Genomic DNA, 22,914 nt, shown 5'->3' on the forward strand with positions numbered 1-22,914 from the left:
TTTGTACCCAAGTGAACTCATAATGAATGAGTGTAGTGAGCTCAACTTTAACTTTAACACTTGAAATGGTGCAACACCTAAAGCAAATACAGCCTCGGCTACTCTAATTATCACAATTGAATTGATACATTATTTCAACAAACTAAGCCTGATAATATACTTCTCTTGTGAGAAGGGAGATGGGATGGAAGATAACGGTTTACTATTTTATTGCACAGCTGGGGTGTCATTCACTTGTCCAGCCTTCTGGGCGTGGAAGTTCGGCAGAGGTGAACAGGAATTTAGCCCGCCTGCTAATCAGTTGAGTTTACCAGGCTGCATACACACTCCAGCCGCCAAGACACCTTTGCACACAGACAGAATGAGAGAAATAGTTCACATACAAGCCGGACAATGTGGGAATCAGATTGGCACCAAGGCAAGTAGAGACCATTGAACTGAATTACTTTTTCATTAAGAATTACTTTTTTATTTGAATTAACACCTTGCATGTTTTGTGTAGAAAAACAATTTCTTAACTTTATTATGCCACGGATTTTGTACAATATTTTTTGTTACTGCCGCCAATGTTTTTTCAATGGGAATCATCCGTTGCCAGATGAATGACAACGGATGACGAATGATCGGAATGTCTTTTAAATCCGAAAATACCGTGTGTGGCATTAGCCCGACTTTTTAGAAGCTGATGTGACAAATTGTAGGCCAGTGTTGTATAGCATATGACCCCATGCTTTGGGTCATAGGCTGCGACTTTGCCTTTTGAAAATGTAAATTGCCATCGCTTAATTACAAATCTATTTAGCCTATAATAAACTTCATAACGGTCCCTAGCGTTCAGCCATGGAGTGCTATGAAATTCGCGCTGTGCGAGTCTATCAATTTCAGCAGCTGAGTGTGCTTCAGTCATCAAATGAGACCGAAGGATGCACAATGTCCAATCGTTTTTTCATGATGCCTTGTTAACTTTAGGATATTTAACTGTAACCTATTCCTCACGTTGATATCTCGACAGTTTTGGGAAGTTATCAGCGATGAACACGGCATCGATCCGGCAGGAAACTATGTGGGTAACTCATCGCTTCAAATCGACAGGATTAATGTGTACTACAACGAAGCGTCCGGTAAGTGTGTCTGTGGTAGAATGAGTCATCATGCTTCCAAGTTGTTCTCAATTGTTAAAGGCATAGAACATGTAACATAAGCGCACTCATGGCCTGCTACAGGGTCCTTACTTCTGGTGCTTTGATAAATTGCCATAACCCTTTTGCCACCTTTTGCTGCAACCTGAACTCAGTGGTAGACGTAACAGTAAATTAAATCCGGAACACTCCAATTAAACTGAACAAAAATAAACGCAGCATGCATCAATTTCAAAAATGCTATGAGTTACAGTTAATATAATGAAATTAGTAAATGGAAATGAATTCATTATGTCATAATCCATGTATTTCACATGACTGGGAATACAGATATGCATCTGGTCAAAGATACCTTTAACAAAAAGGTAGGGCTGTGGATCGGAAAACCAGTCCACATCTGGTGTGACCACCATTTTCCTCGTGCAGCGTGACACATCTCTTTCGCATAGAGTTGATTAGGCTGTTGATTGTGGCCTGTGGAATGTTGTCCCACTCTTCAATGGCAGTGCGAAGTTTCTGGATATTGGCGGGAACTGGAACACTCTGTCGTACACGTCGATCTAGAGCATCCCAAACATGCTCAATGGGTGACATATCGGGTGAGAATGCAGGCCATGGAAGAACTGTGACATTTTCAGCTTCCAGGAATTGTGTACAGATCCTTGAAACATGGGGCCGTGCATTATCACGCTGAAACTTAAGGGTGACGAGGAGGAATAGCACGACAATGGGGGGATTCTAACAATGAAATTATTTTAAGATGGTCATACTATGGATCATTTAGCTATTGAATTAAGGACTTCTTTAGGTACCAAAAAATATATATGAACAAATGATTTGATATAATATTGAATTTAGCCTTTTACTACTATAGCCCAGAGAAATGCATTGAATAACACATTAATGAATGGCAAAAACAAAAATCATAAGAAACAAGCTTGAAGTGTCTGTCCTATATCTAGGAGATATAAGAAAGCTCTGGAAATATACTGTGCATTCAAAAGTGTTCAGACCCTTTGACTTTTCCACATTTTCTTACATTACAGTCTTATTCTAAAATTGATTAAATAAATGTTTCCCCTGGGTCAAACGTTTCGGGTAGCCTTCCACAAGCTTCCCACAGTAAGTTGGGTGAATTTTGGCCCTTCTTCCTGACAGGGCTGGTGTAACTGAGTCAGGTTTGTAGGCCTTCTTGCTCACACACACTTTTTCTATAGGATTGATGTCAGGATTTTGAGGGCCACTCCAATACCTTGACTTTGTTGTCCTTAAGCCATTTTGCCACAACTTTGGAAGTATGCTTGGGGTCAGTGTCCATTTGGAAGACCCATTTGCAACCAAGCTTTAACTTCCTGACTGATGTCTTGAGATGTTGCTTAAATATATCCACATAATTGTCCACCTCATGATGACATCTATTTTGTGAAGTGCACCAGTCCCTCCTACAGCAAAGCACCCCCACAACATGATGCTGCCACCCCTGCGCTTCACGGTTGGGATCGTGTTCTTCGGCTTCCAAGCCTCCCCCTTATTCCTCCAAACGTAACGATGGTCATTATGGCCAAACAGTTCTATTTTTTTAATCGGACCAGAGGACATTCCAAAAAGTACAATATTTGTCCCCGTGTGCAGTTGCAAACGGTAGTCTGTCTTTTTTTATGGTGGTTTTGGAGCAGTGGCTTCTTAATTGCTGAGCAGCTTTTCAGGTTATGTCGATATAGGACTCATTTTACTGTGGATATAGATACTTTTGTACCTGTTTCCTCCATCTTTACAAGGTCCTTTACTGTTGTTCTGAGATTGATTTGCACTTTTCGCACCAAAGTACGTTCATCTCTAGGAGACAGAACGCGTCTCCTTCCTGAGCGTTATGACTGCTGTGTGATCCCATGGTGTTTATACTTGGGTGCTATTGTTTGTACAGATGAACTTGGTACCTTCAGGTGTGTGGAAATTGCTCCCAAGGATGATCCAGACTTGTGGAGGTCTACAATTTTTTCCTGAGGTCTTGGCTGATTTCTTTTGATTTTCCCATGATGTCAAGCAAAGAGGCACTGGGTTTGAAGGTAGGCCTTGAAATACATCCACAGGTACACCTCCAATTGACTCAATTGAGTCATCGGAAGCTTCTAAAGCCATGACATAATTTTCTGGAATTTTACAAGCTGTTTAAAGGAACAGTCAACTTAGTGTATGTAAACTTCTGACCCACAGGAATTGTGATACAGTGAGTTATAAGTGAAATAATCTGTCTGTAAACAATTGTTGGAAAATTACTTGTGTCATGCACAAAGTAGATGTCCTAACTGACTTGCCAAAACTATAGTTTGTATTAAGGTCACGGTTATGAAAACTTAGGACACTAAAGAGGCCTTTCTACTAACTCGGAAAAACACCAAAAGAAAGATGCCCAGGGTCCCTGCTCATCTGTGTGAAGGCAGGGATGAAGACTGCAGATACGGCCAGGGCAATAAATTGTAATGTCCGTACTGTGAGACGCCTTAGACAGCGCTACAGGGAGACAGGACGGACAGCAGATCATCCTCGCAGTGGCAGACCACGTGTAACAACACCTGCATAGGATCGGTACATCCGAACATCACACCTGCGGCACAGGTACAGGATGGCAACAACCACTGCCCGAGTTACACCAGGAACGCACAATCCCTTCATCAGTACCCATACTGTCCACAATAGGCTGAGAGAGGCTGGACTGAGAGCTTGTAGGCCTGTTGTAGGGCAGATCCTCACCAGACATCGCCTATGGGCACAAACCCACCGTCGCTGGCCCAGACATGACTGGCAAAAAGTGCTCTTCACTGACGAGTCGCAGTTTTGTCTCACCAGGGGTGATGATCGGATTCGCATTTATCGTCGAAGGAATGAGCGTTACACCGAGGCCTGTACTCTGGAGCGGGATCGATTTGGAGGTGGAGGGTCCGTCATGGTCTGGGGCTGTGTGTCACAGCATCATCGAACTGAGCTTGTTGTCATTGCAGGCAATCTTGTCATTGCAATCCGATAGCCTGACAAACACCACTCTAGCTCTACTACAGCGAAGACATCCTCCTCCCTCGTGGTACCCATCCTCCAGGTTCATCCTGACATTACCCTCCAGCATGACAATGCCACCAGCCATACTGCTCGTTCTGTGGGTGATTTCCTGCAAGACAGGAATGTCTGTGTTCTGCATGGCCAGCGAAGAGTCCGGATCTCAATCCCATTGAGCATGTCTGGGACCTGTTTGATCGGAGGGTGAGGGCTAGGGACATTCCCCCCCCCCCCAAAAAAAAATGTCCGGGAACTTGCAGGTGACTTGGTGGAAGAGTGGGGTAACATCTCACAGCAAGAACTGGCAAATCTGGTACAGTCCATGAGGAGGAGATGCACTGCAGTACTTAATGCAGCGGGTGACCACACCAGATACTAACTGTTATTTTGAACCCCCCCCCCCCCCTTTGTTCATGGACACATTATTCAATTTCTGTTAGTCACATGTCAGTGGAGCTTGTCCAGTTTATCTCAGTTGTTGAATCTTATGTTCATACAAATATTTACACATGTTAAGTTTGCTGAAAATTAACGCAGTTGACAGTGAGTTGCTTCTTTTTTTGCTGGGATATTTATTTAACCCATTTTTTGGGTAGTTCCAAAACGACCTTCATTCTTCCATATTTTTTGGGGGACCTTTCGACAACTCACGTGACACTTATGGGGGTCGTAAAGCGTAACTGAGAACACCATCGTGTTTGTGAGAATCTCCCTTTGACATTAGGGGAGATTAGTGTGCAGCCCAAACTTTTCGGACGTTACAAACAGAAGTTGGCACATCGTCAGACGAGTCAACTGACGCCTGTGGGGGTCGTTGAGCAAAACCGTTCGGACGCTACAGAGGTTTTCGTGAGAAGTCCGATTTTTGGGACGGCCGATAGCCTGACAAACACCACTCTAGCTCTACTACCTTTCACCGCAGATGCGGAAGTGCGATATAGGCGGATGCGGTGGATTGAGATGCATCCAATGCAAAAATCTATCGCTTTTTTTTTAATGTTGCTTAGATAGTAACAATGTTAAGTATAGTCTATGAGACCAGGCTGTTGTATATAGCATGATGTGAATACATTATTTCTGACGCATCTATGTACACCTTTTGTATTCATTCAGCCTTTAAAGTTAGTGTTAGTTAGGACTGAAATATTCAGTGTGAGGGAAAGATGGCAGGCCGCATTGAAAAGGGAAATGTTATCAGGTTGTTGGCAATTCCTTAAGGCCTAAAATAAGGAATGTGTTTTAGGTAATAGGTTATAGGCATACCTGACAAAGTCTTGCTTGTGAAACAGACTACAGTAGAATACCATGCATTCAGATACATTTGAAATGTATTCCAATCTGTATAGGTGTTTGGTTGTCTTTTTTCTAGCACACAAGTATGTCCCCAGAGCAATCCTTGTGGACCTGGAACCGGGGACCATGGACAGTGTCCGGTCGGGGTCTTTTGGACAGCTATTCAGACCTGACAACTTTATCTTCGGTAAGTGGACACTGTAACACTTTACTTAAAGTCAACAGCTAAATAATGCATTGTTATTAGGTATTATATGCATCTTGTCTCTATGTAGCAAACACATTTTTTCCCCCTACTGATTCAAAATGGCTGTTTTTAGGTATGTGTACCATTTAAGTGTTTTCATTGTTTCTTCAATATCAAGGACACACAGCATGAGGTGTTGCGGCGGTCACGTGAGGTCTACTGGGCCCAGGTTTTGAAAAACTTTTAATCTGGATCAGAATGATGAGGTTCTGTATTTGTCTTTTTTGCAATCCAGGATCAGATCGTGCTGGCTGTTTTTGAGCCAGTTTTTCAGAACAAAATCGGAAATATCATTCTGATCCAGATACCACAATATCAAGATCACAGAATACGGATTGTCAGTGTTTCGAACAAACCTACACCTTGCCATCTACTGGACAGGTTATGGTACTACTTCTACACTGTCATAGGGAAACAGAGAGGAGTAAACTACACAAATAAAGGTACCTGAGATAGAAATAAAACATAAATTAGTCTGCATATCACTTACAAGTAAGTACATACATTTATGTGATACTTCTCAATATAACAACTGACCACATACATAAACTGCTGTCAATTTAACCCAATTAGCCTTTGGTTTTAAAATGTAATACTGTTTTTTTTAGCCTTTCCTTAGTTTCATTGCAATGTCTTGGTTGTAGTGCTTTTAACCTTTCTAAATACAACCTGAATCCAGCCATCCAGTGGGATCAAGATAATCCTGATTTTCGGCATCAAAACTATCCTAATCACCTTTGAAAAACGCAAAAAAACGACATTTAATCCTGATTAAAGGTCAAATTGGATTACAAAATCCAAATCCACACCTGCAGGATCAGAATCCATATTTTTAGTTTTGATAAACCCAATTAAACCTGACGTTTAATCCTGTCTGATTGTCTAAATCCGATAACTTTTGAAAACTGGGCCCTGGGGATCAGAATTGATCAAGTTTATAACACAAAGCCCCTGAAAGCTCCCTAGATGAGCCATGGCATCAAGATGTTTTGGTTCTGAACAGTGCTCTCAAAATGGATGGCAGGTTGTTTTTTAGGAGGGTATTTACTTTAGTTGCACGTTTTCACACATCTCTAATTGGTAATGATAGGGAAATCATTCAATGATTTGATAGCAGCATATACAGACTGTTTAAGCTTACTTGAATGGGCAATATGTGAGGTGAATATGTGAGGCTGTTAAAATGGGATCCTCTACAGACATAACAACTGATTGTCAATCTACATCAAGGACTTGCGTGCTATCTTGTGTTGTGCCTAGTACAAACCAAATATATGACATGTGACTCTAAACTACACATGATTGTCATACAAAAACAAAATGGAATTAAGTCATCTACAGTTGTGAATTAAATCGTTCAATCAGCACACAGCATAATCCATATGTTGTCCTAGTCCAGTTGTTTTCATTAGGGCACACAATTGGAAAACGTTTTAAAATGTTCTGCAATTGAGAACAGAAATGAGAGTTTCTCATTGGACAAGTGAAGGAAGTCCCTCACAGACAGTTATCTTCTGTTTGAAGTCCCAGTACAAACATTCCTACCTGGGTTCAAGTGTGGTGGTGCCAGTGGTATTTTTCAGGAGGTGGATATAGTCATTAGGCACCATTAGGCATCAAATGTAAAAACAAATTTAAAAAGCTGAGTGAAACAGGGAGGGACTACCTAGGTTTGTCCAATAAGAAACAGTCATTTAATTTTTTTGAAGTTTTCCATTGCATGACCTAATGAAGACTGGGATGGATTAAGTGGGACGGTCCCAGCAGAAGTTTTCAGGAGATGCATGATACATGGCCTTAGTCATTTACCCTTTCATTAGCAGCTACGGGGAGACAATGGAAAACTATTTGACAGAACATGAAGCTTGTACAAATGCCAGACTCAACCTACATTCTTGCCTAAATGTCTTAGACATTTGTTTATCAACTTTTCAGGGTTTTCACGTGGACTTGAGCCCAATAATCTCACCTCGCACACACCCTGTACTGACCCCACATTTCTCTTGGTTCTAGACTGGATGATAAATGGCTCACAATAAGCTTGTGTTTGGGGTAGTGGGGGGGGGGGGGATTTGGGGTTACTGGAGGGATGGGGTGTAGGATTTAACTGACAAATTTCATCCCTTTTTGCTGTCCTTGCAGGGCAGACGGGTGCGGGGAACAACTGGGCCAAGGGCCACTACACTGAGGGAGCAGAGCTGGTAGACTCTGTGCTGGATGTGGTGAGGAAGGAGTGTGAGCACTGTGACTGTCTCCAGGGCTTCCAGCTCACCCACTCCCTAGGTGGGGGCACGGGCTCAGGCATGGGCACCCTGCTCATCAGCAAGATCCGTGAGGAGTACCCCGACCGCATCATGAACACGTTCAGCGTCATGCCCTCACCCAAGGTGTCTGATACAGTGGTCGAACCGTACAACGCCACGCTCTCTGTGCACCAGCTGGTGGAGAACACGGATGAGACATACTGCATTGACAACGAGGCGCTCTACGACATCTGCTTCCGTACCCTAAAACTGACCACGCCCACTTACGGAGACCTCAACCACCTGGTGTCGGCCACCATGAGCGGTGTGACCACCTCACTGCGCTTCCCTGGCCAGCTCAACGCCGACCTTCGCAAACTGGCCGTCAACATGGTGCCCTTTCCCCGCCTACATTTCTTCATGCCTGGCTTTGCACCACTAACCGCCCGGGGGAGTCAGCAGTATCGCGCCCTGACAGTGCCCGAACTCACTCAGCAAATGTTTGACGCCCGCAACATGATGGCAGCTTGCGACCCGCGCCATGGCCGCTACCTCACCGTGGCCACTGTTTTCCGAGGGCCCATGTCCATGAAGGAGGTGGACGAACAGATGCTGGCCATCCAGAACAAGAACAGCAGCTACTTCGTGGAGTGGATCCCCAACAACGTCAAGGTGGCCGTGTGTGACATTGCACCCCGCGGCCTTAAGATGGCCTCCACATTCATCGGCAACAGCACGGCCATCCAGGAGCTGTTCAAGCGCTTCTCGGAGCAGTTCTCGGCCATGTTCCGCCGCAAGGCCTTCTTGCACTGGTTCACCGGGGAGGGCATGGATGAGATGGAGTTCACAGAGGCCGAGAGCAACATGAACGACCTGGTGTCTGAGTACCAGCAGTACCAGGAGGCCACGGCTAATGACGGGGAAGAGACATTCGACGACGAAGAAGAAGAACTCAATGAGTAAGGATAACGTTGCCTGTTTGTAAAATAATATATATATTTGATTATTATTATTATTATATATATATTTTTTAACATGTGTTTTGATGTGTACTGTTTTATGCCCAGAGGTCTCTGTAGCAGTGGTGGAAATAAAGCCTTTTAAAGGCTTTGAATGTGTTGTTTGTTAAGTTTTCGTCTAGTGCAGTTTTCCATTGTGTGATATGTTGTGTATGGGGTCGTTCCATTTGATTTCGATCACTTTTTGACTGCACCCCTTTTGATTTGAACAAAACTTTCTATACGTATTTGACACTGGTCAGAAAGTAACTTTTTGGACTGGAATGCCAAAACATTTAAGGGAGTTAGTTAGTTTTGCATACCTCACCCTACCGAGAGACATCCATTCCTTCATTTCTGGAAAAGATTAAAGGTTGAGTCTCGTATCGTTTAAAAGCTTACGAGAAAGGTTTGCTAACAACTTAATTTATTTGAACCTAAATTATCAACTAAAAAAATGCACTTATGTTGTAGCTTAGACCCTATTTTTAAACCATCAGAATGTTTTCATGTTGGGTGTAATGTTTTGGTAAATGTACTAAAATGGGAATAACATTTCAACTTTAAAATGGTAGCACAAAGATTATTGGAGGTCACCACATCAGAAAATGTTGTTTTAATCTACAGTGTCAATCTTCCATAGGAAACCTATTGAAATCATAGAAATACAGTTACTAGAATATACATTCCCATTTAAGTTGACATTCAACGGTGGGTTGACCGGCGGTCACCTTTGTAGTTAATCTATCTTTTGAAGTTAATATTTCGATTCAATTTAAATTATGTACCAGCTAAATTGCAGTGGTCTGAAGGGATACTGTATGTCCATTCTAGGATTGCTATTTCTATGATTGAAATTACCCCCTCGGTCTACAAGAGTATGCTGTGTCTTTTACACATTTTTAGATAATTGACATTAAAGATGATAAATAAATAAATAAAAATATAACTCTGTTTGTAAGCTTTTAAATTGTATCAAACTTAACCGTTTAATTGTTCCAGTGATGAAGACATGGATGTCTCATGGTAAATAAAATAAAATAAATCTTATTTACAATGACGGCCTACCCCGCCCAAACCCAGAAGACGCTGGGCCAATTGTGCGCTGCCCTATGGGACTCCAAATCACGGCCGGATGTGAAACAGCCTGGATTCGAACAAGGGACTGTAGTGACTCATCTTGCACTGAGACGTAGTGCCTTAGACCGCTGTGACACTTGGGAGGGTGGGGTATGCAAAACAGGTCAACTTTGAGCACATATATCTCCTAATTGTTTTTACATTCAGGTCCTGAAAGTCACTTTCTGAACACTTCTACTATGGGCAAATATGTATAGAAAGTTTAGTTCAAAAAGTGATTGAAATCAAATGGAACAACTGTATGTACATTTCTCAATTCATGTTGGTCAGTTATGGGCATTATATGTTTGATGGTTGATGTGTGTTGATTAGTACATTGGGAAACTGATTTGCTAAGCTTCTGCTCTAGTCTAGTGCAATGCAAATGGAAGACAAAATATAAATGTCTTGGTGAACTTTTCCTTATTCATCTCTTAATCTTTATTTTACCTTCAACTTTTTGTGTTTTATACCCTTTAGAATACCTTTTAGAATATAACATGTTCCATTGGAAGCCTTAACGGACTTCCTGGATGAATAAAGAACAACACTGGTGTAAATGCTTAGTAGATATAGCTCCAGACACTCTACGGTATGACTGTAATAATGGACAATACAGAGAAGTACACTTCCAATAGCTTGCTAATCGTTCTCCCTCTATTGTGGTTAGAACTTGATTTCCTAGCAGTTCTATTTAGGGAACCAGTCATTGTAAACCCCAAGTGCTTTGTTCATATCCGCCACAGTCATGTCCCACAGCAGACAGGCTTCAACGTTCCTATGGTGGGGGAAAATCCCCCCCTCCTACCCCTAGTTACTCACAACAGCTGCTGAGCAAGGCTTTCTCCATTTAGAACTGTGGAGCTAACAATAGGGGACCTCCAGTCTGCACCAAACTATTTAGAGCTATTCATGGCCTCAATGAGTCTTCTGCCATACACGTACTAGCTAACTGAGTCAGCTTAGTGCTACATTTTGGAAGCATTAAAGTGAGAAACAGATAGCATGTGTGAAAAGGTTTATACCTTTAAAGACAACTTTACTAAATGTCACAATAAAAGCACCGTGCATGCTGTGTGCTTTAGGGAAATGAAGCAAACAGGAAGTGAATCTTTCCCCGTAATATGAACAAGATGAAACATGATCACCATCTGATTTTAAAAGCTCTCTCAGTATATCAGCCCAATAGTGGGTACTTGGCCCTAACACCATTCACAGGTCTGTAAGGTGGAAGCTCCCCCACACTGCTTACACCTACTGTATACAGATCCTCCAGATCTGTTAACATCTTAGTGTTAGGGCCATGGGGAATGGGTAGGAAGTGAATTGGTATTGGCTGTACGTTGACCTGATGTGGTGGTTGGAAGGGCTTGGCGTGGTATGCACAGCTGGTGTCACAAACGATCTTGGCCCGGACAGCTAGCTGGGAAGTCAGCTGCAGAAGTGCTTCATGCCACTCAAATTACATTGGCACTGACCCTGAGAACAACTCCAGTGTGTGTGTGTGTGCGTGTGCGTGTGTGTCTGAATTACTTTATGTATTACATGAGCAGGTTGTTTATTACACTTTGATCTTGATACATGTTAACTGTATCCTGTATCCAACAGGGAATGGAACCTTGAAGCCCAATAGCTTGAAGCCCCCATCTTTGAAGACAATGTTATCTCACTGAGCTAAAGCTAAGGCGTTAGCACTGGAAACAGAAATATCCCGCAATGAAGCTGACAGTGTTTTTACTTTAATAGTGATTGTTTAAGTATTATCAGACACTGTAAGTTTTATCCCTGTAAGGATTCACTGACTCAGAAATTATAAAATGAATCGTTGACAGCAGAACAAATATGCGAGCAAAAGAAAGCCAATTGAACTCTCTATAGAAAGCTGTTCTTGCATTAGAGCCAGAACCAGATACAGTAATGCTAGATTGCAGTATGTCACAACCAACAACCAACCAAGTAGTTTGCTTTAGTAAGTAAGATGTTGCAATTGTCTTCGAGCATTTCGGTTCTGAATAGTATGTGAATCAAAACTCAATAAATGTTTCCATGAAATTGTCAATTTGTTGTGAGTTTGAAGATTGAAAATAACTATAGTTGGTGAAATTGTCGGACACTGTCTTAAAGAGACAGTACTTGCAGCTGTTAAAGACCCAGTGTAACCCTCCCATGTGTCTCTGTAGCCTCACTCTAGCAGAAACCCACTGCCTATTAAGGGAGGACTGTGCTGGCTCTCAGACTGGGTTATGAAAATATTGCCAAATAAGGGGAAGAGTGACTTAGTATATGTATTTAATGGAGATGAATGGAAGGTGCACATTGGTACTGCATAGGGAGATAGAGTATGTGCATGAATGTCACCCTCTGGTGGGTAGATATTGAACAAATAACTAAAGTAGGATAATGATGCTGTTGCTTTTCTGGATGCTTGAGCCAACAAGGGGTATGCTTTTTGCCCTTTAACAAAGGTTATGGCATACACCCACACACACCCACAATTAGATCCTATACAGCCTATGGCAGACTTAGCCTATAGGCTATTAAAGTTTGGTAATCTTGTATAAGACATGTTCTTATAACCAATAAAGGGATGGCGTTTCTTCCCTCAAGATGAGGTATGCTGCTGTTAAAAAATGCGAGTCATTTTAACCAAGTGACAAAGTAGTTTTTTAGTTTTACTTTTTTAAAGATAGACTAAGCGTTCTAACGTTGGCACAAGCAGCACCTCTTTCCTGCCTAAAATGCTTTTGTTCGTAGTGCAGCATTGCTCCTTGTCAGTCTAGCCTGGTCTCATAGACGAGACGTAACATAGTAAAAGTAAATATGATTACTCTATTTAGAAGGATTTTATTGCTTTTAGTATGGTTACATAAGACATATGGTTACCTAGGTTACTTATAACCTGAACTTCTAGCAACCCAAAGGTTGTGAGTTTGAGTCACATAACGGACAACTTTAGCATTTTAGCTAATTGGCAACTTTTCAACTACTTACTACTTTTTATCTACTTTGCAAATACTTAGCATGTTAGCTAACCCTTCCCCTAAACCTTTTAGCTAACCCGTAACATATCATAAGTTTGGCAAATTCATAACATATAATATTAATTGTAATTTTTAACATACACTATATATACAAAAGTATGTGGACATCACTTCAAATTAGTGGATTTGCCTATTTCAGCCACACCTGTTGCTGATAGGTGTATAAAATCGAGCACACAACCATGCGATCTCCATAGACAAACATTGGCAGTAGAATCGCCTTACTGAAGAGCTCAGTAACTTTCAACATGGCACCATCTTGGCATACCACCTTTCCAACAAGTCAGTTTGTCAAATGTATGCCCTGCTAGAGCTGCCCCGGTCAACTGTAAATTCTGTTATTGTGAAGTGGAAACATCTAGGAGCAACAACGGCTCAGCCACGAAGTGGTAGACCACACAAGCTCACAGAATGGGACCGCCGGGTACTGAAGCACGTAGTGCATAAAAAGTGTCTGTCTTCGGTTGTAACACTCACTACTGAGTTCCAAACTGCCTCTGGAAGCAATTTCAGCACAATAACGGTTCGTCGAGAGCTTCATGAGCCTAAGATCACCATGCGCAATGCCAAGCGTTGGCTGGCAGTGGAAACGCGATCTCTAGAGTGATGAATCACGCTTCACCGTCTGGCAGTCCGACAGACGAATCTGGGTTTGGCGGATGCCAGGAGAACGCTACTTGCCCCCAGTTTGGTGGAGGAGGAATAATGACTGGGGCTGTTTTTCATGGTTCGAGCTAGGCCCCTTAGTTCCAATAATGGGAAATCTTAATGCTACAGCATACAATGACATTCTTTTTGTTTATTTTTTTTCATTCATGTTTTTTGTTTTTAGAGGTGTGACTGCATCTAGGGTATTAAGCAAGGTTATATATAGATCCTTGGTTAGGTGGATAACTGGGTAGATGGAGGGAGTCTGGAAGGGAATTTATAGTGCAGCTTTTTATAATCCTTGGTTGGGGTCTGAGCAGATGGGTTAAGTTTCTTACTGGTATGTATTAATTTGTGGATGTCCATCACCCGATGAAACATGCTCCCCCCTTTTGCTGCTATAACAGCCTCCACTCTTCTGGGATGGCTTTCCACTAGATGTTGGAACTTCTGCGGGGACTTGCTTCCATTCAGCCACAGGAGCATAAGTGAGGTCGGGCACTGATGTTGGGCAATTAGGCCTGGCTCACAGTCGACGTTCCAATTCAACCCAAAGGTGTTCGATGGGGTTGAGGTCAGGGTTTTATGCAATTGGCTCTCCACCAAACTGGAAGTGTTAGCTTGGAAAGACAGTACCGTGCAATATCGAAGAGCCCTCACTGCTGCTCAATCAACATTCTTTTCTAACCTAATTGAGGAGAATTAAAAACAATCCAAAATGTGCTTTTGATACATTCACAAAAATAACTAAAAAGCAGCATTCCTCTTCACTTCAGCAGTGATGTATTCATTAACTTCTTAAATGAAAAGATCATGACCATTAGAAAGCAAATTACGGACTCCTCTTTGAATCTGCATATTTTTGTCCTGAGTTTTGTCCTGAGTTGGCACAGAACTGCCAGGACCGAGTACCTTATTTAAGGAAGCAACTGAAAGAGCTATTTCCTGTGCTTGGCCCTCTTATGTTGAACATAATAAATGGCTCCCTGTCCTCCGGATACATACCAAACTCACTAAAAGGGGTAGTCATAAAGCCTGAAAAAGCCAAACCGTGACCCGGAAAATAAATAAAAAACTATTGGCCTATATCGAATCTCCCATTCCAGAAAAAAAACATTGAAAAGCTGTTGTGCAGCAACTCACTGGCTTCCTGAAGACAAATAATGTATACAAAATGTTCCAGTCTGGTTTTAGATCCCATCATAGTACTGAGACTGCATTTGTGAATGTGGTAAGGGACCTTTTAATGGCATCAGACCAGACTGTCCTCGTGCTCCCAAACCTTAGTGCCGCTTTGACACCATCGATCAACACATTCTTTTGGAGAGATTGGAAAGCCTAATTGGTCTACACGGACAGGTTCTTGCCTGGTTTAGATCTTATCTGTCTGAAAGACATCAGTTCTTCTCTGTGGATGGTTTGTCCACTTACACATCAGTTGTATGTTTTGGTGTTTCTCAAGGTTCCGTTTTAGGACCACTGTTGTTGTCACTATATATTTGACCTCTTGGCGATGTCATTCGGAAACACAATCTAAACTTTTCACTGCTATGCGGATGACACACAGCTGTACATTTCGATGAAACATGGTGAAGCCCTAAAATTGCCTAACCTGGAATCCTGTGTTTCAGATATAAGGAAGTAGATGGCAGCAATTTGTTTTATTTTAAACTCGGACTAAACAGAGATAATAGTTCTAGGTCCCAAGAAACAAAGACATCTGCTGTTTGATCTGACAACTAATCTTGATGGCTATACAGTCATCTCAAGTAAAACAGTGAAGGAGGCCTGTGTTAATCTTTTCTGACGAGCATCTTCATAACATTGCAAAAATCTGAAATGTTTTGTCCAAAAATGATGCAGCAAAGCTAATGCATGCTTGTCTGAACCACTAAATAAACTTCAGTTAGTGCTAAACACACTCTCATGGCGCTAATGAGGACCGCGACAGGAAAGGAAGACCCAGAGATACCTCTGCTGCAGAGGAAAAGTTCATTAGTTGATTTATTTATAATTTTTTTATTAATATTTAAAACATACAATATACTTGCAGTGAAGCCGCTCAACAACTACATCACATTAGTCATCTAACAGGCTCCCATCCAGAGCAACACACTGAAGCAACCAGCATCTACACTCTGCTCAAGGGCACGTCGACAGATCTCACATAAGGTCAAAAACGGGGACCTGAACCAGCGATCCATCAGCCACCGGTCCAAGCTCCCAACCGACAGGCCATCATCAGCCCTCCATGATCCCCCACGCAGTTCCCCAAGAGCTAACCCTCAACCATCGGAGACCCCCCCACAGCCCCCCCCCCCCCCCCCGAGAAAATAAGACAAAATAATATTCCATTCCCCACCATAACCAAGAAAATGAACAAAAGAGAAAAAGAGAAAGACAAAGGAAAACAGAAGACAACAATGCAAATGACAAAACACATCAAGGACAACAAAAATCATATCAGCAAGGCATGTAGTGCATGTATGGCACTATTTACATGTGTATGTGCATCTGTGTGCATTTGAATGAGTGTGTGTGTATATGCATGTGTACAAACACCTGCACGGCATCAGCCTCAGGCAAACCGGCATTAGCTGTAAAAACACTGTCCCTCAGTGTCATTCAAACTTACTTTTTGTTATGTTTTATTTTGACAGTATTTTTCATTAGAGTTACCAGCCTCAGAAATTGAATCCCAAATAAATGCTTCACAGAGTTCAAGTAACAGACACCTGTCAACATCAACTGTTCAGAGAAGACTGCGTGAATCAGGCCTTCACAGTAGAATTGCTGCAAAGAATCTAATACTAAAGGACACCAATAAGAAGAAGAGGCTTGCTTGGGCCAAGAAATACAAGCAATGGACAAAAATAAAACAGTCCAAATTTGAGATTTTTGGTTCCAACTACTGTTGGAAAAGCATTCCAGCTGAAGCTGGTTGAGAGAATGCCAAGAGTTTGCAAATCTGTCATCAAGGAAAAGGGTGGCTACTTTGAAGAATCTAAAATATATTTTGATTTGTTAAAAATAAATTGGTTACTACATGATACCATATGTGTTATGTCATGGTTTTGATGTCTTCACTATTATTCTACAATGTAGAAAATAGTCAAATAAAGAAAAACCCTTGAATGAGTAGGTGTCCAAACTTTTGACTGGTACTGTATGTACGTTTGAACATCTTGAAGAACGATCTGGCCTTAATGTCCATGCACATTTATAATCTCCACCCAGCACAGCCAGAAGAGGACTGGCTACCCATCAGAGCCTGGTTCCTCTCTAGGTTTCTTCCTAGGTTCCTAACTTTCTAGGGAGTTTTTCCTAGCTATCGTGCTTCTACATCTGCATTGCTTGCTGTTTTAGGCTGTGTTTCTGTATAAGCACTTTGTGACATCTGATGATGTAAAAAGAGCTTTATAAATACATTTGATTTCAGTTGCTTTTATACTAAATAGAGTGTCTCGGATTGAGAATAGGTTGGTCAGCAATGCACTGAAGAGCTACTACAGCGCTCTGTAGCGCACATCCATTCCACCGAGGCAGCTGAACCCTACATGAACCGGCAGGAACTGGCTCATTGGTTGATGCAATCCAACGCCTGAGAAGAGGAACATGAGCATGGAGATGAACGCAATGAAAGATTTGAGTTCCAGACCAACTAGGTAAAATGCCTGTGCAGTTGGCCCTCCCTGGCATGCTGTCAGCCTCACTGGACAACTTTAGCGATCTCTGTTTTTCTACAGTAAAAAGACTCCATTACAGCAGTTGTTTAGCAGTCAACCTATTTCCTGTAGTCTCAAAATTATTAAAGTTAAAGATTTCTACTTCAAATGGAGCACACTTGGTTAATAATATGTATTAAATCATATGAAATAATGTTATTAAAATAAGTTGAATCACCTGCATAAGTATACCTGGATGCACATGTATCAACTTTGAAATATTCTTTGTTTTTGGCTAATGGCTAGGCTAATGTTGCTTCTAGCACCTAGCATGGCACTTGGTAGTAGCCTGCAATTCACACCTCCCATGTAGATAGCGATAATTAGCATAACTGTCAGTGCTCCTCTTTCCCGCCCAAAATTACTTTGTTCATTGAGCAGCTTTGCTGATCAAGCCAGTAGGTGGAAACCAACTTCAGCGCTGCAATTCATTGCCATTTTGCCGACGTAGGCGATGACTCTACTTCCGTTGGTGGCAAAAATGTCCTTAACCGCTGGGACACTTTTGGGGGGGCTATGAACCTAGTGTGAACCGGCAGAGTTCTGTCATGGAAATTCTAAAGAATCAGGAGAGACTTGGATAATTCTTCAAGCAATCGTACTTTAATATTGATTAATTAGTACAATAATGGAGCTGGTCAACGAACCAGCCATAGGTGATTCGTTGAGAGCCCCACAATACAGGAAATGCAGAGGTCTTATATATTGGACCTAAAAATGCTTAGTCATGGCTGGTTCCACCTTTCCCCGGCAGATCAGGGAAACAGAAGCTACCTTGTTTTCTTCTTGTGGCTATGTGTATCGGGTCATAGCGCACAAACAAGTGATAATGTTAGTTCCGTTACTCCTCTCTGTTCAAGCCAGCCTCTATTCTTTTCATATCTCCACACAGCTGTGCCCTTGGAAGAAAGTAACATGATGGACTGAAAAACTGTGGTCACTCTCAAGAGGCTCTTTGTCTTGACCGTGTGACTAAGTTGAACAAAGGTGTCTTACTTAGGGTGTTCCTACTTCAGTGGTGTGTTGCTTAAGGCACTAGTATATGTGGACTTAGAGGCATCAGCTTAGGGAGCCTGCAGACCTCTGGGGAGGCAGTGGCTGTACTGCTTATAGGACTCTCGGGATCACTTGTCAGCTAACCAAAGACTGGTATTGACTCGAACCTGGCACTAGTGATTCTAGTATAGATCCTTGTTGGGTGTGTGCGCACTAGCATGTAGTAAGAACAGACGCCAAGGCAACCAAGGATCATGATAGCAGTCAAAATACTGTCAGGCATTGTCTACGAGTGGGTGACGGACCAGTCTTTGGACTTATCATCAGCAGGGTTGATTACCAGGCCATCATTAAGTAGACTATGATTAACGACCATCGGTCCCTCATAAAAAATGTGGTCTTTTATTTCAGTGTCCAGTTTGTCCCCGTGGAGATGGTACATAGCTAGGTCGCCTATGTGGACAATTTCTCCCTCTTGCACACTAACAAAGACAGTCTGGTTAGGAATGCTAATTTCAGTGTTTGAGGTCATGAAAGTCATAAGTCATGGCAGTGGATGTGAATGGTGTGTTAACAAGCCACTTGTCTTCTACTAACTCCACCTGAGTGGTGGACACATCATCCCTAGTTGTCAGCCTTGCATGGCAGCGCTCATCGCTGGCTAGGGGTTTAAAGATGTTCGGTGTTGTTCCTAACAAATGGTTCGCTAGGGCAAAAGTAATGAACGTCTTTAGTTCTAGTTCACTCATAGATTGTTTGTCAGATATAAGTCTGGCCTTTCCTCCTGGAAAGCTACAAGCAGGGATGTGTTGATTTTCACGTGTGTTGTCTTGACAGAACCATATGTTGAGTACGGTTTTTAACCTGTAGATATTCTCTACATCAATGACAAAGAGTGTGAGCAGCAATCCCTCATTCTTACCAGCTGTACATGGGCATAATCATGATTCATGACCTCTACCAATTGTCCTATTGAATGGATAGTTCTATTAATGAGAGTAACATGCATGTTACTCAGAATAGTGCCTTGGAGTGTCTTTCCTACATGTTGTAACCTAAGTGACTGGGCTTTAATCTGCTGTTGGATCAGGGGCATCTCATCTGTTAGTTCTCTAACATAATGTTTGAGTGGCCAAACAGACGGCGTTGACGGCAGTGGTACCTAAAGAGAGTAGTGACCCTAAAGCTCTTGCTACTGAGAGTAAGGCTCCAATGAATCGCTTCTGCCGTCTGGGCTCTGGTAATCCTTGGAGAATTTTTGGAGTTGGGCCAACATGTGAGCAGTGTCTAGCTGGGCGTGCTTAACTACCTGGCCGATCCAATCAGACCCGGAACCAACTCGGGTGTGCACTGGGGGGGAATGCGTTCACGGTATATGTTCACAGAGTCCAGGCAGACATACACTCTCTAGAGATTAGTCGACAACTGTGTACTCTACAGTTGGTCGTTAATAGTCCTGGATCGTTGCGCAGGATGATAACCGCTGGGGGTCTGCTAGTTAGTACATCTGGTTGGTTTGATTCGACAATGGCACAGAGTGCCAGGATCAACCAGAGCAATCCCATCCTAATCTGGATTGACCTCCCGGGATAAGATACACCATTGCATTGTAAGGGTTCTTTGTGAAGGTTTGGAAGGTTGGAACTGGCAACAGATTAAGCATCCCTGTACGTGCTGTGTCACATCCTGTTCCATGTGTGGCCAGTGGCCCACTTGTTGCAAGACTTCAGACGTAGCCTTGACCCCCTATGGCCTTCCGCAAGGCTCATCGTGGGCATGGGCTATCATCACCCCCCTTTGTGTCTTTGGGACCACACATCTGTGAGTGGTGTTGGTGGACCGGGACACAAGCCAATAGGTTATGCCCAACTTTGGGGTGGAACAAGTGTGTGAGCAGGGCCCCATGTTCATGGGAATCATAGTTTTATTGAGGCCACCATCTAGGAGCGATACTCATCAACTGGCAATGGGTCCAGAGCACACAAGAAAGCCTCCTTTTTGTTCAGGGGATGGGTGGAGTGCCATGATTTCTCGTCCGCAATAAGGGATGCTGGAGTGACTGAGTGGCCAAGAGGGAAATCCTTTGTGTCTGGCTCGGTGTCATGGGGTGGTTGAGTAGCTGAAATCGGCTCTTCACTGTGGAGTACAGTGTTGCACCAAGTGTCTTGGGAAGGTGGTAAGGCCAGGGGAGCAGCTGTGGTCACTTGTCCACACTTGGTTCTTGCTCCAGTCTATCAAAAGGACCAAGCAATCTATTAAGTCTGACCCAATTAGCAGTGGCTCGGTTTCAAGGCTGGGAACGTACACAGGGTGAACAAGGGCCACTTTCTGAAAGGTTAGTTTTAGGAGAATTGTGAGAGGTGAAGTTGTTTGTGTGAAACCTCAAAGTTTAGTGGCACATCGTTCCAATTTTAACTCACGTTTAGCCGGGTTGACGATCCTTTTAAGGTCACCCAATAATGTCAGAGAATTAGGGAAATGGTAGAACCAGAATTGATCAGAGCTTCACAGGTAAGGCCTCTTAGAGTTGTTTTTACTTGTCATCTCCCCAACAAAGTGGAGAGGGGGTGTTTCATAGGGTTACGGCTCGTCATTAGTTTTTGTTTTGATGGTTAAAACAGACGTGCTTATTTCAGGGTCTGGAAGTCACATGGTTGGATTTTGAGTGGAAGCGGGAGCAGACCTATTAATGTTATACTGATATTCCACACCTAATGATAGCGATTTGTTTTCCCTGTTTAGCTGTTCACGTCTTTTCATCTCTTTGAGCAATTCTTCCGCAGAGGCCGTGCTCAGCATTGCATTCCCATTCCATGTTTTGTTACCTTTTTGGTCTGACCCTTTGTCTGACTGATTAGCAACATGTGTTTTATTAGGTTGGCTGTCATACAACCTATTTTGCACGTACCGGTCGTTATTTTTACGCCTATCATGATAGGTGGGGGAGTTGGAACTATTGCGTTGTGGTTGGTAGTCAGGTTGATAATTTTGGGGGGTGGCCGCATTCCCTGTCTGTCGTGTGGGTGGCAGCGGATACAGAGGAGGAGAAGGTAGGTCCTCCGAAAGTTTCGTTTTCCTCCATTTTTGCTCAGCTGCCCGCTTCCCTGTTTTGTAAGCTTGAAATGAGTCACTCATCCACGGGCTGGAGTAGAGGGCTGTAGTAGAGGGCTGGAGTAGAGGGCTAGAGTAGAGGGCTGGAGTAGAGGGCCGAGCCTGCGGGAGGAAAGGAGACAGTGAGAGTTATGGGAGGAAAGGAGACAGTGAGAGTTATAGGATGCGGAAAGGGAGGAGAGTAGGGTCCAAGTGGCAGAATCAGGGGACAAGAGGGAAAATGATTTAACAGAAGGGAGAGATTATAGGAAGGAAGAGGAGAGAGTAGTAGGAGAGAGAGTGAACATTGCGACGGCGCATGGCAATCTGGGTAGGGCTGAGTGGCTAGAGTTGGAGGAAACGAAGACAGAAAAGGAAACAAAGCAATGATCAGAGTGTATGAATACATTCAATAAAAAAAAATTTTTTTTTTTTTTTTTTTCACCTTTATTTAACCAGGTAGGCTAGTTGAGAACAAGTTCTCATTTGCAACTGCGACCTGGCCAAGATAAAGCATAGCAGTGTGAGCATACAACAAAGAGTTACACATGGAGTAAACAATTAACAAGTCAATAACACAGTAGAAAACGAAGGGGGGGTCTATATACAATGTGTGCAAAAGGCATGTGGAGGTAGGCAAATAATTACAATTTTGCAGATTAACACTGGAGTGATAAAAGATCAGATGGTCATGTACAGGTAGAGATATTGGTGTGCAGAAGAGCAGAAAAGTAAATAAATAGAAACAGTACGGGGATGAGGTGGGTGAAAAGGGTGGGCTATTTACCAATAGACTATGTACAGCTGCAGCGATCGGTTAGCTGCTCAGATAGCTGATGTTTGAAGTTGGTGAGGGAGATAAAAGTCTCCAACTTCAGCGATTTTTGCAATTCGTTCCAGTCACAGGCAGCAGAGTACTGGAACGAAAGGCGGCCAAATGAGGTGTTGGCTTTAGGGATGATCAGTGAGATACACCTGCTGGAGCGCGTGCTACGGATGGGTGTTGCCATCGTGACCAGTGAGCTGAGATAAGGCGGAGCTTTACCTAGCATAGACTTGTAGATGACCTGGAGCCAGTGGGTCTGGCGACGAATATGTAGCGAGGGCCAGCCGACTAGAGCATACAAGTCGCAGTGGTGGGTAGTATAAGGTGCTTTAGTGACAAAACGGATGGCACTGTGATAGACTGCATCCAGTTTTCTGAGTAGAGTGTTGGAAGCCATTTTGTAGATGACATCGCCGAAGTCGAGGATCGGTAGGATAGTCAGTTTTACTAGGGTAAGCTTGGCGGCTTGAGTGAAGGAGGCTTTGTTGCGGAATAGAA

General features: G+C 42.9%; 1 protein-coding gene across 1 annotated transcript; it reads left to right on the forward strand.

Moving 5' to 3' along the window:
- Positions 1–272: 272 nt before the first annotated feature.
- On the forward strand, positions 273–12,149 carry tubb6 (tubulin, beta 6 class V). Its single transcript, XM_031835953.1, has 5 exons — positions 273–418; positions 1,013–1,121; positions 5,560–5,670; positions 7,873–8,932; positions 11,699–12,149. Exons 1-5 carry the CDS (start codon positions 362–364, stop codon positions 11,721–11,723), a joined length of 1,362 nt encoding a protein of 453 aa, XP_031691813.1. The 5' UTR covers positions 273–361; the 3' UTR covers positions 11,724–12,149.
- Positions 12,150–22,914: the final 10,765 nt, after the last annotated feature.

The sequence above is a fragment of the Oncorhynchus kisutch genome, linkage group LG11 (assembly GCF_002021735.2).
Source record: "Oncorhynchus kisutch isolate 150728-3 linkage group LG11, Okis_V2, whole genome shotgun sequence".
NCBI classification, from domain to species: Eukaryota; Metazoa; Chordata; class Actinopteri; order Salmoniformes; family Salmonidae; genus Oncorhynchus; species Oncorhynchus kisutch.

Excerpts from the sequence above, each read along its gene's own strand:
- tubb6 (XM_031835953.1), top strand. The coding sequence starts at position 362 with ATGAGAGAAATAGTTCACATACAAGCCGGACAATGTGGGAATCAGATT. Across the intron at positions 1,122-5,559 it reads GTACTACAACGAAGCGTCCG|CACACAAGTATGTCCCCAGA; the intron begins GTAAGTGTGTCT and ends TCTTTTTTCTAG. Across the intron at positions 8,933-11,698 it reads GAAGAAGAAGAACTCAATGA|GGAATGGAACCTTGAAGCCC; the intron begins GTAAGGATAACG and ends TGTATCCAACAG.